General features: G+C 45.1%; 1 protein-coding gene across 1 annotated transcript in view; it reads left to right on the top strand.

Moving 5' to 3' along the window:
• LOC129701864 (shootin-1-like) overlaps positions 1 to 17533 on the top strand; it is a 62524-nt gene that overhangs the window by 25268 nt on the left and 19723 nt on the right. Inside the window, exons 3-10 of the mRNA XM_055643353.1 lie at positions 7291 to 7385; positions 7653 to 7809; positions 8868 to 8965; positions 10934 to 11015; positions 12856 to 12950; positions 14414 to 14560; positions 15899 to 16052; positions 17258 to 17423. Of these exons, the coding sequence (XP_055499328.1) occupies positions 7291 to 7385; positions 7653 to 7809; positions 8868 to 8965; positions 10934 to 11015; positions 12856 to 12950; positions 14414 to 14560; positions 15899 to 16052; positions 17258 to 17423 (994 nt within the window). The remainder of the gene's footprint in view (positions 1 to 7290; positions 7386 to 7652; positions 7810 to 8867; positions 8966 to 10933; positions 11016 to 12855; positions 12951 to 14413; positions 14561 to 15898; positions 16053 to 17257; positions 17424 to 17533) is intronic.

Below are 17533 nucleotides of genomic sequence, written 5' to 3'. Positions count from 1 at the left end.
AAAGACAAGTGAAACAAGGAAATGGCAGACCAGTTAAACGAGTACTTTGGTTCCGTCTTCACTAAGGAAGACACAAATAATCTCCCGGAAATACTAGGGGACTGAGGATCTAGTGGGAGGGAGGAACTGAAGGGAATCCACATTAGTCAGGAAATGATGTTATGTAAATTGTTGGGACTGAAGGCAGATAAATCCCCAGGGTGGTCTACATCCCAGAGTACGCAATGAGGTGGCCCGTAGAAATTGTGGATGCATTGGTGATCATTTTCCAATGTTCTCTCGACTCTGGATCAGTTCCTGTGGACTGGACGGTAGTCAATGTTTGGAGTGTAGCCAAAGCACTTTTTAGGAAAGGAGGGAGAGAGAAAACAGGAAATTATAGACAAGTTAGCCTTACATCGGTAGTGGGAAAGATGCTTGAGTCGATTAATAAAAATGTTATAGTAGCACATTTGGAAAGCAGTGACAAGATCGGTCAAAGTCAGCATGGACTTAATGCTCCCCACAGTAATACTCCCACAGCAATATCCACATAAGTCTCAGCGCCCAAAAGCCACATGAGTGTTAATGGCTCAAAAGCACAATATCAAGAGGCAAGCATGAAGCATGGTTAACTGGGCTCTCTGGATAATTCTCCCCTTTGAAGAACTGTCATGGGCGCACACATTCCAAGCCTACTTGCAGCTTATGAATCCCAATTCAGGCAAACTATTCAACTTAATTCCTTTGGTAAGGTATGGTACATCTCACTCCAAACCAGGTAGTCTGCCTGGTCATGTTAGGGCTTTATAGGTTTGTACGATATCTCCTCTCATCCTTACTCAGTTAGTTCATTGTCATGTGTACCGAGGTACAGCGCAAATCTTTTGTGGCGTGCTAACCAGTCAGCAGAAAGACAATACATGATCACAATCAATGCATTTACAGTGTATAGATACTGTACATGATAATAACATTTAGTGCAAGGTAAAGCCAGCAAAGTCCGATAAAGGATAGTCCGTGGGTCATCGAAAAGGTAGATAGTAGTTCAGCAGTTGTGGTAGGATAATTCAGTTGCCTGATAACAGCTGGGAAGAAACTGTCCCTGAATCTGGTAGTATGCGTTTTCACACTTTTGTACCTTTTGCCTGATGGGAGAGGGGAGAAGAAGGAGAGGCCACGGAACGACTCGTCCTTGATCGTGCTGCTGGCCTTGCAGGGGCAGTGTGAAGTATAAATGGAATCAATAGAAGGGAGGTTGGTTTGTGTGATGGTCTGGGCTGTGTCCACAACTCACTGCAATTTCTTGCAGTCCTGGATGAAGCTGTTCCCAAACCAAGCCGTGATGCATCCTAATTTCAATGATGCATTTGTAGAAGTTGGTGAGAGTTGTAGGGGACATTCCAAACTTTCTAAGCATTCTAAGGAAGTAGAGTCATTGCTGTGCCTTCTTGGTCATTGCTTCAATATGAGTGGCCAGGAGGAGTTGTTGGTGATATTCAGTATAGGATCTCAGTTGTACAGATCTAATAGACCCAGTCTTTCATCTTATGCATGTCTGACATCCTGGGCATCGGTCCTTGCGCCCCCTGTATGACAAGAATATCTTTCCTCAGAGAAAGAGACTACAAGTGCACACAGAAATCTAGGTTTCCCACCAAAGACCTGTAGACCTGAGCTCCTAAACTCAAATCATCTTTTGATGGCCAGCCTTTTGTTCAGTGACTGGTGTACAAGGACACTAGGTCTTGCTGCAACTCCCCTTTTCCCAACACAGCACCATTCAGATAATTACCTTTTCCCTCCTGTCAGTACCCATGTGGACAACCTCATATTTATCATATTAACTGCAGCTTTCTCCTCACCCATGCAACTACATCACATTGGAGCTTCTATTCTAGTGTAGACGGAGCATGTTGGTCGGTGTGGGCAAGTTGGGCTGAAGGGCCCATTTCCACGGTATATAACTCTATTCATTCTTCTCTGAACCCCATTTCATGTTCAAGTTCAAGTTCACATTTATTATCACATGCACCAATTGATACAGTGAAATTGCGTTACCATACAGCCATATGAATAAAATGAACACAACGCACGATAGAGTTTAACAAGAACATCCACCACAGCGGAATCAACATTTCTCACTGTGATGGAAGGCAATAAAGTTCAGTCACTCTTCCTCTTTATTCACCCGTGGCCGGAGCCTTTGAACCCTCCGCAGTCGCCGCTACGGACGGCCCGATGTACAGACCGGGATGATCAAAACTCCAGCGTTGGAACAGAACTGCTTGGAGTTTCCAAATCGGCCACTTCTTATCGGAGACCGCGCCTTCCGAAGTCCATAAGCCGAGCTGGATGGAGTTCCAACACTGGAGATCCTCAGCAAGGGATCGCCCTGCTCTGTGATGCCCATGCCTGCGGCTAGAAGTTCCACAGACCACGGCTCATTTTTTATTATATGTATGACTGCAGGGAAACGAAATTTCGTTCAGGCCGAAAGGCCGAATTTCATTCACTCCCCACCAACATCCTCAGGACTTTCTACAGGGGCACGGTGGAGTCTGTACTCACGTACTGCATAAATACGTGGTACTCCACCTGCAACTGTTCGGACAGGAAGGCTCTGCAGAGGGTAGTGAGGGGAGCAGAGAGGATCATTGGCGTCTCCCTACCCTCGGTACAAGAACTGTTCCAGAGCCGCTGTCTGAAGAAAGCACAGAGAATTGCCAAGGACAAACTGCACCCCCTCCACGCACACCTGGATCTCCTGCCATCAGGCAAGAGATATCGTAGCATCAAAGCCCGGACTACGAGGCTGCTAAACAGCTTCCTACCACAGGCTGTGAGGCTGCTAAACAGTCACTCTGCACCCACAGTCACTTGACTTGACTCTGCGGCTGGCACGGACACTTTAATACTGGCACTGGCCACTCGAATCAGCGGCCCCGGACATTTTTTATGATTGGTTTATTGAATTTTAACATTGTGTTTTTTTACCTGCTTTTAACTATTTATACTGTTCCATCAGGGACTGGATTGTTTTTAGTGTTATTATGTGTGAAGTGTTTAAATTTCATGTGCGATGCTCCGCTATTCACTGGGAAACGTCTTTTCATTTTGCACTGTAACAACTGTTGCTTGCAAGATGACAATAAAGGTTGATTGATTGATTGAATAAACAAATCTAATCTAATCTAATCTAATCTAATCTCCATGGTGTTAAAGTCAGCAGGACCAACACTCTGGAGCACCAACACTGGCGATCCCTGGCAAGGGATTGCCCTGCTCCGTGATGATAATTCTGTGCTGCGCCTGCTACTAAAGCTCATAATCATAATCATATTTCATTAGCCAAGTATGTTTTGCAACATACGAGGAATTTGATTCGCCATACAGTCATACCAATAAAAAGCAACAGAACACACAAAATACATTTTAACATAAATATCCACCACCGTGACTCCTCCAGATTCCTCACTGTGATGGAAGGCAAAACATTTTTCAATCTCTCCCTTCTTTGTACCCCAGCGGTCGGGGGCCTCTAACCTTCTGTTGACGGGACGATCTTACTCCCGTAGCCGGCGGCGGGCCTCCTCGTCAGGGCCATCAGGGGGGGGAGGGGGAATCTCACCACTCCCATGCCGGGCCATCTACCCCGGGTTGGGGCTAGTCGAACGTGGTGCAGGCTTTGGAGCTTCCCGACATCGGTCTCTTACCCGAGACTGTGAGCTCCTTGATGTTAAAGTCCGCAGGCCGCAATGGAACCGATCCCCGGGCACGGGATCAGCCCCGATGGTGAGTCCACGCCCCTGCGGTGGGGCTCAAAGTCTGTCCCGAGCAAAGCCTCCAGCTCCACGGTATTAGGCCGTGGAGCAACCGGGGATACGATCCGGAAAACAATCGCATCTCTGGCAAGATAAGATTCCCCTGACCCCCTCCCCCACCCCTCACATAAAACAAACGAGTGAACATTAACACAAACTTTTAAAACACACTAAAAATAACAAAAAAAAGCCAAAAAAGACAGACAGACTGTAGGCGAGGCGGCCATGGAAGTGCAACCGGTGAAATGTTTCCTTCCTCATACAGTATGAGGAACCTCACCAGTAACTCTCTGTAAATACAAGTTCATCACATCCGCAGGTCCGCTACATATTCTACAACTTGCAGTACATCTAAAACTCCATTAGAAATATCCAGCTCTCCACCGCCAATAACCAGCTACCCGTCACACCAGGCAACTCCTGCCCATCTGGGAGAAGAGTTTACACTTCCCACATAGACCTCATCAGTCACCTCATGAGTGGAAGCAAATCACCATGGATCATGAGGGACTGCCAGAAAAGATAACAAATCTATTGGGAATTCCTCATTTCCAATGACTCGTAACAGATATCAGCAGCTGATAAATGTCCCCATATCCATCAGCATATGAGCTGAACATTGCTCTAATGATTCATTTGTGGTTTTTCAGCCATTCAAAGGCATTGATTTTACTTTGGACATCTATGTGTGTGGAATATGTATTGTCAGTGCTTTGTTGTAGAGTGAAAGGTGTCGGCACGCATATCAACCAAGAATTAAGCTACATTCATCTACAAATATTTTCCATCCACATACCCCCCCCCCCCTCCCCTGGTTTGATTTTATGACCAATCAACTTCTAATTTAATAATAAATAAAAAGTATAAAATTAATACTTGTAAAAAAATTGAAAATCTAGTTTCTAAGTTCTTGGAGGTGCCAATCCCAGCAAGTGCTGTAACAACAGCCCAGCCGACTACACCGTATTAACACGTACCGTTACAATAATAACCCTGCCTACTACTCTCGTTTTTCCTTGTGAATGCTTGTGGGAAGTCATCAGTAATCATAGTTTATTAACTGCCCTTTGCTGGTTTCATTGTCTACTATTTTACTTTCCAGTTTCCACAACATTAACAAGTGAATCCTGCTTTGATGTTGATTTTTTTTTCTTATAATGTTTAGCCTTTACTTCTATTAGTTTCATCAAATTTGTTACTTGATAAACGTTTGTTATCTATTTAATTTATTGCTTCATTTTCCCACATTTGTCTGAATCATCCTTTTTGGGTTGGTACTTGAAAGCTGAGGAGTTGCAGGGACATGGGAAAAGTGGGGAGAGAAAGTAATGGAAGTGTCTTGGATAAATGTGATGCGTGTAGACGCCTTCCTCTGTGTAAACCTTCATGAATTTGTATGTTCAAATTGAACTCAACCTGTGTTACTTTGATGCTGCATTAAGAGATTATCAAATCTAATCCCATAACTAAATTGGGGCAGGTACATGGATATGAAAGGTTTAGAGGGACATGTGCCAAATGCCGGCAAATGGGATTAGTTTAGATGGGGCTGCATGGACGAGTTTGGGCTGAAGGGCCTGTTTCTGTGCCGTATTAATTAATGACTATGACTATGAACTGTGCGGTTAGAAACATTAGAAACATAGAAAATAGGTGCAGGAGTAGGCCATTCGGCCCTTCGAGCCTGCACCGCCATTCAATATGATCATGGCTGATCATCCAACTCAGTATCCTGAACCTGCCTTCTCTCCATACCCCCTGATCCCTTTAGCCACAAGGGCCACATCTAACTCCCTCTTAAATATAGCCAATGAACTGGCCTCAACTACCTTCTGTGGCAGAGAATTCCAGAGATTCACCACTCTCTGTGTGAAAAATGTTTGTGTGTATGTATGAACATGTATGCCTGGATATGACATTGCCTCGACCTACATCTCTGAACGTTCACTACTTCAATAATAAGCATCTCCGTTTGAGCTGCAGAATCCATTCCCTTCTGACTATTGATAATCTGTACCTCCATTCACCACCTTTGCTTCAAACAAATTCAGTGACTTCCATGTTGTATGTTCTGTGTAGGACAGGAAACATGAACCAGCAATGACTGGTATTTGTGGAATTCTCTAGATTTCCGTGTGACATCAGAGTTGCTAAAGTATTTGACTTCACTGATTTTACAGACGACCATTTGCGACGTCTAGCATTATGTTGCAGCACCTTGTAATGTCCTTATTCTCATACATTGATTTTCATTGTGCATATTGTTAAAATAATTAAATATAGACACAGCACGAAGCCAATGACAGATGCAGTGCAGACAACAAATCGGAGCACAGATGGGCATTTTTCCCTTTTTACACACACGACTATATGGGTTAGTGAATTTAACAGGGCTGCAGCTGCTCAGTGTGAAATCAGAAATAAATAAATTCATTGATATGTGGCTTAAAAACGAAGCCACTCCTTCAGTGCAAAAACATGGGAAGGATCAAGAGGGGAATCCATGTTCCCCCCGTTTTCAGGTAGAGATGGAGGGTGGAGAACAAGTGTAAACCTCTCTGGGCCAGCATAGATCGCCTCAATAACCCAATACAAACCTACCTTCCTCCTCCTGCCAGGTTAGCCCCGACCACTCCCGCACAGCTCCGCTGGGATTTTCCAAGCCCATCTGAAAAGTAGATGGAAGAAAGTGGTTGGTTATGGGCTAATTTATTTTTATATTTAAATCTGACAATAAAAGATGAAAGCTACAGATGTTCAGTGCAGTGTTGGGGACCAGGGAAGCCAACACATGTTCTCACTGACCCTTAGCTTTGGTCCCAGGTAGTTAGAGCAGAACAGCAACAATAGATTACTCTAGCTGGAAGCAGATGATTGTGTTTAGCATTGAAATTGTCAGTGGCCCCCTTCTCCCGTGGAAACATCGTATCACTGAGATTGGGTCTTCCATTGATTGTGAAACAATAAATGCGCAAACCCAGAACAATTATAGACCCTGCACAAATTGAGTGGCTTCAGTGATGTGCTCCAGTGATTTGCTTCCATGCAGCTGATAATATTGGAACCAGCACCATTGTGACACTGTGAACTCTGCGCATTGAATAACCACATTTATAGAATACCTCCTGTACAGAGAAAGCAAATACAGATGACCATGATCAACACAAAACTGACACTAACACACACAAAAATCATTGTTGCAAGGAAGGAAGCTAGCCTTCCCAGTTACTCAGCTCATTCCCCAATATGTTTCTTCTCACAAGTAAGTTTCCCTTTTGAAAGGCAAATTTTGTTGGAGTTTCACGCTCCACATGTTATCTTTGCATTGATGATAAAAATCGATGGGTCAACAGGCATGGACATGCATTTCACATATCGATGGTGAAATGAGTGTTTTGCCAATAAATGTTATAATGAACATCTTTAGGTGAGAAGACCTGAGAAGAAAAGGATTGGTTTTGCTGAATTAACCCTTCTGTTGTGACAGTTTCACAGATGGTTATAGAAGAAGTTAACGCTCTGCACACACAGTTGGAGATTGAGAAGTCGTGTCGAGAGAATGCAGAGGTCTTGGCCACTAAGGTAACAATATCTGCTATTAAACCTAGGGTATATGATGGGGAAACAGAACAGAGGAAGTTCTCTGAGTTGTGCCAGGGATAATTAGACATGGGACAGAACTGGTTCCAGATTCTATGCAGAAAATTTATCATCCTTGCATACAGAGACTTGAAGCAATATGGAAACTGTCTTCAGAGTGAGGTTACATGCATGACTTGTGCAGTGTCTTGCTTCTCATCCGCCTGGTAACCGCGAGCTTTCACTCAGCCGGACAACTTGTCGTTGCAGCTCAGTCATGAAAACAAGAAACTGAAGTACCTGAGCCTCACATCGCGGGTCTGCCTGGATGACCTTCTGCCCAGTATCTCGGACTGTGGTGCTGCAGAGGAGGAGCCACAGGACCCCAGCCCTGACCCCTGCACCCAGTACCAGCAGCAGGTCAAAGGTGAATGTCAACCTCTGGACTGAGAAGGTAGAAATATTTCTCAGTTTACCATGTGGCAGGCAATCAACATGTATGGTCAATATTTTAGGGAATTAACAGGGTCAAGAGTGTTTAATTGTCATATGTACCAGGACCGGAACAATGACATTCTTACTTGCTTAACAGGCCCATCGTTGCAATAATGCACAGATGAAAATCAATAATAAAATTAATGAATAACCATAATTCTAGGTAACCATAATGGTGCAAAACCGAGGTCTGTGGTGCAACCAAAATCAAAGTTCATAGAAGATCCTGGTTGCTGAAGTTAATGTTGTATAGTGCTCAAGAGCCTGATGGTTGCTGGGAAGAAGCTGTTCTCGAACCTGGAGGTCACGGTTTTCAGACTCCTGTACCTTCTTCTCGATGGTAGGAGTGTGACTAGGGTGGTGAGGGTCTTTGATGATCTTGGCTGCCTTTATGAAGCGGCACCTCCCGTAGATCCCTTCAATAGTGGGGAGGGCAGTATCTGTGATGGACTGGGCAGTGTAGTCTCCATCATTCCTGGGCTTGTGAGCTACCAAACCAGGCTGTGATTCATGTAGTCAGTATGCTCTCGACTGCACACCTGTAGAAGTTTGATAAGAGTATTCATTGGTACACTGAATCACCTCAGTCTTCTTAGGAAATAACAAAATGTGGCAAAGAATATGCACTTACACTTTCCAGTAATCCTTCAACACAACCACTGTATAATTCAGGCATTAACGTGTGATTGGGATAGTGTTGCAACCAAGGGCTAACGATTACTTCCTCATGTAAAATCCTCTCGTGTTAAGATTTACATCTGCTGTGCACCACACAAAGGAAAAGCTCCCTAGAAAACAATAGGTGACTTGTTCCAGGGCCATGTACAGGGTTAGCTAGGATGGAAGTGCCCTAATCATCCTTGACCACCACATCTCAGGCTTGGGTCTACCAGAGTGCTGAATCTGAGAGTCTCGAGATGAGCTCCTGATGTGAAGTCTGGGTGAGGTGGAAGTCTGATGGTCTGTCTCATATTCACCCTGTGTCTGTAGATCTGCAGGAGACTGTTACACAGCTACTGGAAGAAAAGAAACAGCTTGCTGGCCAAGTCCAGGAACTGCAGAGCAACACTGAGGAACAAACCAGCAGAGTAAGTGCTTGTCTTTGCTGCATATATGAAAGATGTACTGTGAGCTCTCCCCAGTCGCACCATTGGCCTCAGCAAGCTTTGCAAAAGGCTAAACCAGCGGGGTCGAGCCAGTGTCACTGCCAGTCAGCCTCTGAGCCACCAATCCTGTGCTCATTTCTGGAGGAACTCAGTGGGTTAGGCAGCATCTGTAGAGGGATTCTTTCCCCAACTCTATTTTTCTCCGCTACATTGACAACTGCATGGGGCTGATTTAATCAACTTTACTACTAACATCCAGACTGCCCTCAAATTCACTTGGACCATCTCTGATGTGCTGCTCTTTTTGGATCTTTCTGTCTTCATCACAGGGACAGACTAACATCTACTACAAACCCACCGACTCCATACCTACCTCTTTTGTTAATTCCCTCCACAGATACAGCCTGACCTGCTCTGTTCCTCCAGCATTTTGTTTTTTTTGCTCAAGATTTCAACATCTGTCTTCTCTTGTGTCTCCTGTGTTCGGTTCCACTCTGTGTCCATGAAAGAATGAGTTGGCGGTTTATTATTCATGACCAGAATTTATTGAGTGCTTCAACTTTCACATGACTTTACCTGACCTACTTCAGCGTATCCAATGTAGATGTGAGATTACGTAAACACCTTTTGAGATACTACTTGGAAATGCATAAAGCCATTGTTGACCTCTTGGTAACATTAAAAATTCCATAGAAGAACCAACACCGGCGGAATTTTTAAAGCCTTGTTGTTGCAAAGATATTTTAATTGATCGCATCAACTTGACTCCACTGAATACAAATTAAGTTTCTCTCACTGTCCGCTGATAGTGAGTCTAACGTGCGATTAGACTCCTCTGTGTGATGTATTGATCCAGTGGTTTGGAAACCAGATGCTGTGGATTTGAACACTGACAGGTAGGATGTATTGTTGGCGGATGATCTCATGTTACCGTTGTTCACCTCGTCTCACATGCACTTTTGAATAATATCCAACTGGCACGTTCAAAGGCTAATTCAGTTTAAAGCTGGAAATGTTTGAATTCTTGATCTCACATGTCGGACGTGATGATTAATCTACCATTTCCCTTTGGTCGTTTGCAGTCTCTCCTGGTACCTAAATATGATGAATCTCTATCCAAGGATGTTTTATTCATACCTACAAGGGATATTTCCTCTGAAGTAAAATTAATCTTATCTGCAGATGGCAGGCATAATTCAAACATGCAAATTATATTTTTAAACAACTTCCTTCATCTTTCAGATCTTTGAGGTGTCACCTTAAAAAAATCATAATTTTAAGATTTCTTCTTTAATTTTATAAACTCATTTCAGTGTTTATCCGAAACCCCCAAGCCATCTAATTCCTTTACCCTCACTTTGTATATCTGGGATCTGTGATATCAGGCAAAAGCAGACAGGCTGTGCAATTGTGAGGTTTATTTAAAATAGACGGATGTGGTCCTGTGTCCCTATGTCCTTATTCTGGCCCCATCAACAAGGCCATTCAGCTGAAGCTGGCGGGTTCCTTAATGTGAGTATTATGCTGACTGGTATTTTACCCCAAGGCCTGAGCAGAGATACTTTGGAAGAAGGTGTGGAAGATGATGAATGAACATCTGTTCACAGTATCACCAGAAATGAAAGTTAATTTGCATGTTTGCCATTCATTTGTAATAATACCCAGCAACACACATTCTCCCTGGAGAAACTGAGGGAGGTGAAGGCATTTAACGTACATTGGGACGTGTAAATGGGAAAATGTAGTATTTGGAATGGATGTAACATTCATATGTGAATGTACTCCCTGTCACTGTGTGTGGAGGTGTATATATTGGATAAATATATATAGATGTGATCATAGCTCAGTGCTGGGGCACTTAGAATCCCGTGATGATTCTCAGAACAATAGAATACTTTCACTCCATTAAAGCTAATGTCGCTGAGACATGTGTCTATCTTTTTTTTTAAGCTGGAGAAAGAACAAGCTGAGATGGAAGAGCTGCAGAATGTTCTGGAAAAACAAGCAAAAACAATCAAAAGTTTCAACAGGGGTGAGCAACCATTCTGCTGCTGTTTCAACTGTTCATGTTTAAATGCCAGTTTGTATCTGGTACCCGTCATTCTGCCCGGGCACAGCAGTGTGCCCATCCATCACTGGGTTTATCATTCAGAGGCATGGACTAATCGTAATCACCATACGAGGAACTTGATTTGCCATAGTCATACCATTAAAAAGCAACAAGACACATAAAATAATGTTTTACATAAACATCCACCATAGTGACTCCTCCACATTCTTCACTGTGATGGAAGGCGATACAAAAAACTTCAAACTCTGTCCTTCTTTGTTCTCCTGCGGTCAGGGGCTCGAGCCTTCCATTGACGGTGCGATCTTTGCTCCTGTAGCCAGTGGTCGGGCCCTCTGTGTCGGGGCGAACAAGCTCTACATCGGGGTGGGGGGGGGGGGGGTCTCAGCTCCCCCATGACAGGCAATCGGCCCCAGGTCGGGGTTGGTTGAACCTTCTGTGTCGTTTGCAGCTTCCCAACATCGGTCTCTACCCGAGACTGCGAGCTCCTTAATGTTGAAATCCGTAGGCTGTGGTTGGAGCATCGATCCCAGGCAAGGGATCGGCTCCGATGGTAAGTCCACGGCCCCGCGGTGGGGCTCCAAGTCAGTCTCGAGCAAGGCCTCCAGCTCCATGATGTTAGGCTGCAGAGCGATCGGAGATACGACCCGGAAAACAATCGCATCTCCAGCAAGGTAAGAGATTGAAAAAGTTTCCCCCTCCCCCACATAAAACAAACCAGAGAACATTAACACAAACTTTTAAAACACACTAAAAATACCAAAAAAAAGACAAAAAGACAGACAGACTGTTGGCGAGGCTGCCATCGTCCGGCAACCCCTGGTAGTGACTAAAACCCCCTCGTCTGAATCAAGTACTAGCACAACAGATGTGAACTACAACTATTAGTCACATTCAATCTGGGATAATAAACTATCAGTGGTGACCACATAACTCCTAGCTGGTTTACTGATTCCTCGACAATCTGGCATCTCTATCCAGTGCAGCTCATTAATTGGACCTGAACTGTCCTAATAAGCCGTTGTATCAAAATGTCACTGAAAAGAATAATTAGATTAAATTAAATACATAATCCTGCAGCAACCTTGGTACATGACAAATCACACTTGGCTCTCCAGTCCTTTTTATTTTGCTTATCTCAGATTTCTTGCGTCCACAGATGTTTTTTTACAATTTTCCTTCCACTGACATTTGGAAAGTCCTATAGTTTGATGTAGTCATTCCAAATATGAGGAGCACACTCAATTAGAGGTGCCTACCTGTCAGAAGCTGCGACCCCGCCTGGAATGGCAGCTCATCCACCCACAGGACCCACCGGTTGATCGAAAAATTAGGATATTTATGTGTAAAAAAAATGTTCTACACCACATTAAAATATTGAATGTTTTTAATATTGAGAACTATATTCTGCACTCTAAATCTTTCCCTTTGCTCTATCTATTGAATTTGACGATTATATTTATGTACAGTATTATCGTATCTGATTGGATAGCACGTGAAACAAAGCTCTTCACATCTGACAATAATGAACCTAAACCTAATCTAAAGTTCAAATCTTTTGGGGAAAATGTTCAGAGAGCCTCTGGGAAACGTGCCAGAGTGGGTCAGCTTTTAGAAAGGATTTATGTCTGTTCAACACTGCTGTTTAACTGGCCAAACGATTCATACCTCATTCCCCCATCACCATCCCACGTACACTGTCCTGACTTAATCACAATGTCCCACCCCTCCTCCGTCCATCTCTGCAATCAGCTGGATGTATGGGATCAGGGTGACCTGTCTGTCTAATGCTTCCCCCTACCAGTGTCCATGATGGCGACCCAGGAGTACGAGGACCTTCGGCAGCAGCTGGACCTGGAGCAGAGTCTGAGGCAGGAGGCTGAGACTTTTGCTCATGAGGTGAGTGTTTGATGGCAACATGCATGGGTTTGTGTCTGGGGCTGGGGGCAAGGGGGCTATGTTCAAACACCATCGATGATGTTGTATTCAGTGTGGTGACGTGAGCCCACTTTAACGCCTGATATTTATTAAATGTCACATCCGAATATTGCTGCTGTCTCTTTGGACACACTATGAATCAATAACCAGGTGTAGAACAAGATGCATAGGGATGGCAAAGTGGCACAGTTGGTAGAGTTGCTGCCTCAGAATGCCAGAGACGTGGGTTTGATCCTGACCTTGGGTGTTGTCTGTGTAGAGTTTGCACGTTCACTAGCGACCACATGGGTTTCCTCCGGGTGTTCAGGTGTCTACAGTCTACGGCCACGGTGGCGCAACGGTAGAGTTGCTGCTTTACAGCGGTTGCAGCGCCGGAGGCCCGGGTTCGATCCTGACTACGGGTGCTGTCTGTACGGAGCTTGTACGTTCTCTCCGTGACCATGTGGGTTTTCTCCGAGATCTTTGGTTTCCTCCCACACTCCAAAGATGTACAGGTACGTAGGTTAATTGGCCTGGTGTATGTGTAAATTGTCCCTAGTGTGTGTTGGATAGTGTTAATGTGTGGGGATTCCTGGTCAGTGCGGACTCGGTGGGCCGAAGGGCCTGTTTCCGCGCTGTATCCCTAAACTAAACTAAACTAAACGCAGCTTTCCTTCCACATCGCAAAGATGTGTGGGTTTGTAGGTTGATTGGCCTTTATAAATTGCTCCTTTGTTGCATTTCGTTGTCTCTGTACTGTATGTGAGGAGTTGATGAGAAAGTATTGAATCTCTATAGCATTGAAGAAGTGTGAACAGGTGATCGATGGTCAGTGTCAACTCGGTGGGCCGAAGGGCCTGTTTCCATGCTGTATCTTTCAATCAATCAATGAGTCTCCACAAAGTTCCAGTGGAATCACTGACACTTCAGGTGTCAGATGTCTTTTGCTGCACAATCCCCAGAGATCTGAAGAAGGGTCTTGACTCGAAACGTCACCCATTCCTTCTCTCCAGAGATGCTGCCTGTCCCGCTGAGTTACTCCAACTTCTTGTGTCTATGTTTGATTTCTTCTGTAGTGTCAAAGCTTTCTTTACTGTCAGCTGCAACCCAGTCTGTAGACACAAACCAATTATCACCGCCCAGTCTGCTTCACCATGCAGAATACTTTGTCACCACTAGATGCTTCACTAGAAATCTTACACATTTACACACAGGTTCCTTGCGCAGTTTGTTGAGCTCGCTGGGGGAGATTGAAGTAATTATTATTTTGCAGTCAAATGTTGGCCATTGGGAAACTCTCTGAGTTCAGGGTGTTATTCGCCTTCTTTGAGTTGATGTTTGTCTGGTGCAGTTTAAAGAGGGATAGCAGGGCCGGAAGGAGAGGCGTGTAGGGGATGGACACTTTGCCGAGGTGTATTCTTCATTCTCCTCTGATCTTGTTGCAGATGCTGATCAAGCAGAAGGAGGTGAATCGACAGAGTGCAATCCTCCTGCAGCAGGTAGACCCCAGCGTCCAGCTGCTGAAAGCCCTGGAGGAGGTGGCGTCCATCACCAAAACCCTAGAGGAAGAGCGGCGGCAGAATCAACTTAAGGTAGAGATTGGTCGTTGCCCTTTGGTCTGTCACCTCACAGTGTGTATCAGAGTGAAATCTGGTGTTTCTGACTTTCCTCAATCATATTGAGGAGGACAATGAATGGACCAGGTTATGTTGCTTTCAGCAATGGGTTGCACAGCAGAGTAACAGCTCATCTCAGCCAATCATGAAGCATCATTCCAACTGTGAACATGGGCAGAGTGGGCCAAAGGGCCTGTTCCTGTTCCTGTGCTACACTGGCCTATGTATAGCAAGGTGCATTTCAACAAAGCATCTGAACTAGTTAGTCCAACATCAAGTGAGATCCATGATCTCTGCACCATCACTCATCATTTTGATTCTCTCAGTTCTCTATGTAACAGCAAAGTCAGTGGCAATTGCAATTCCGATTGAGTGGTTGGACATTAACATTCCCGCAAAAGATGAGCACCAATGGCCCATTGTGAGGCCGACAGGGAGACTGGAGCTGACATTGGAGAGATGTGAAGGCTAGTGATTTGAAGGCCTTCTTCACCATGTAGTTGCTGTACTGTCACTTCTGGGATCCTTGGACAAGCACATCACAGCCCCTCTGATGCTCAATCTGACTGGGGCCTCACATTCATTGCTTATGGCCCAGCCTAACTGGGTCCCAAAGGGCATCAGCTGTTTCCAAGGTACTGCCTCCATTGTTCATCTACCCTGTCTCTCAGTATTGTTCACCTACCTGTATAATGTTATAAGGATTACTAAAGCAGAGAGTTGTTCTTGGGTGAACAGTATGTGGCAATATCCACGGCTTTTTCCGAGATGCAGCGCAAGCTGTGGACAAGCTTTTCCTTTTGAGAATAGGGAAGATTCAAACAAGAGGACATGACTTCAGAATTAAGGGACAGAAGTTTAGGGGTAATATGAGGGGGAACTTCTTTACGCAGAGAGTGGTGGCGGTGTGGAATGAGCTCCCAGTGGAAGCGGTGGAGGCAGGTTCATTGGTATCATTTAAAAATAAATTGGATAGGCATATGGATGAGAAGGGAATGGAGGGTTATGGTACGAGTGCAGGCAGGTGGGACTAAGGGGAAAAAAAAAATTTGTTCGGCATGGACTTGTAGGGCCGAGATGGCCTGTTTCCGTGCTGTAATTGTTATATGGTTATATGGTTATAAGCTGCGTATGGGTGTTTTTGTTGGCCGGACTTGGCTATGAGGCTGTTGACAGAGACCCTGGACTGTAATCCAGCCAGAGCTACCCAGTCCCAAGATCAGCAATCTGTATGGCACCAGCTGAAGGCAGCGTCAGATACCTGGTGCTGCAGTGTTATAGATCGGTGATAATTGCCAAGGTTTCCTTCCTCAGATTCAGGAGCTAGAGTCCAACCTGAACAACTCAGTGCTGCAGAAGGAACTGGGAATGTTGCAGAAACAGCTGGAAGTGGTTGAGGAGGAGCGGCGGGAAACAGAACAACGAGCACAAGACACGGAGCAGAGGAACCGTGAGCTGGAGATCCAAGGTACAGAGTCAATGTGAATAAATAACTGGCATCTACAGTTTCTTTCAAAGATGCAGTGACCCAAAGTGCTTTACAGTCAAATGAAAGTTTTTTAAAGGACATGGTTATAATGTAGAATCATAGTCATAGAGTGATACAGCATGGAAACAGGCCCTTCAGCCCAACTTGCCCACACCGGCCAACAATGTCCCAGCTACACTAGTCATAGAGTGATACAGTGTGGAAACAGGCCCTTCAGCCCAACTTGCCCACACCGGCCAACATGTCCCAGCTACACTAGTCATAGAGTGATACAGCATGGAAACAGGCCCTTCAGCCCAACTTGCCCACACCAGCCAACATGTCCCAGCTACACTAGTCCCACATGCCCACGTTTGATCCCTTTCCCTCCAAATCTGTCCTATCATGTACTTGTCGAACTGTTTCTTAGTCCCAAGCCTCAACTACCTCCTCTGGTAGCTTGTTCCATACACCCACCAACCTTTGTGTGAAAAAGCTACCCCTCAAAGAAGATACGGCAGGTATATATTTACATGGAATAGTACATCACAGAACAGGACCTTCAGCTCACAATGTCTGTGCTGAACATGATGTCAGGTGATCAATGTCCATGATTAGTGACCTGCAAATAACTGCGAAAGCCTAAGAGTCAGAGGGACATGCCTCATTGGAGCAGGCCTTTTGACCCATTATGTCTGCACCAACCATCAGGCAACTAATTTACACTAATCCTACATTAATCCTACTTTGTTCTGCTCTCCCCACATTCTGTCCATTACCACCAGATTCTACCACTCACCACACACAAGGGACAATTTACTGTGACTGAATAATCTACCGATTGTCAGGGCCCTGGGAAGACTGTGCGATAGATCCTGGTTTAGTTTAGTTTAGAGATACAGTGTGGAAACAGGCCCTTTGGCCCACCGAGTCCGACCAGCAATCCCCGTACATTAACACAGGCCTACACACACTAGGGACAATTTCCACTTATACCAAGTATACAAACGGGGAGCATGTACAAACTCTGTACAGACAGAACCCGGGTCTCCGGCACTGCAAGCGCTGTAAGACAGCAACTCTACCGCTGCGCTACCATGCCGCCCTAGTGGTCTGGACTTGTGCGTAATAACAATTTACCAGCACACACTGAGCTCAGCAGGTCTGTCCCAGGGACTGAAGTGCATCTTAATCTCTTTCTGCAGTGAAAGAGTTGCAGGAGAAGCTGAGGTTCCAGGTGATTGAATCAGCTCCATCCATGGCACCTCCTCCACCACCACCACCACCAACGCCACCCCCTCCTCCTCCTCCCCCCACCCCCTCCCCCCCCCCCCCCCCTCCTCTACCAGCTACACGTTGCAACCCAATAAGGTACGTGCCTCATATCTTCTGCAGCTCAGAAGTGGAGTGGGGTTGAAAGAGCTGGGGTAGGTCATTGTTGGAATGAACTCAGAGCAGGTGTAGGGAGTACAACTGGAAAA

The sequence above is a fragment of the Leucoraja erinacea genome, chromosome 11 (genome assembly GCF_028641065.1).
Source record: "Leucoraja erinacea ecotype New England chromosome 11, Leri_hhj_1, whole genome shotgun sequence".
Classification (NCBI taxonomy): Eukaryota; Metazoa; Chordata; class Chondrichthyes; order Rajiformes; family Rajidae; genus Leucoraja; species Leucoraja erinaceus.
This window is presented reverse-complemented; position numbering and strand designations above follow the sequence as displayed.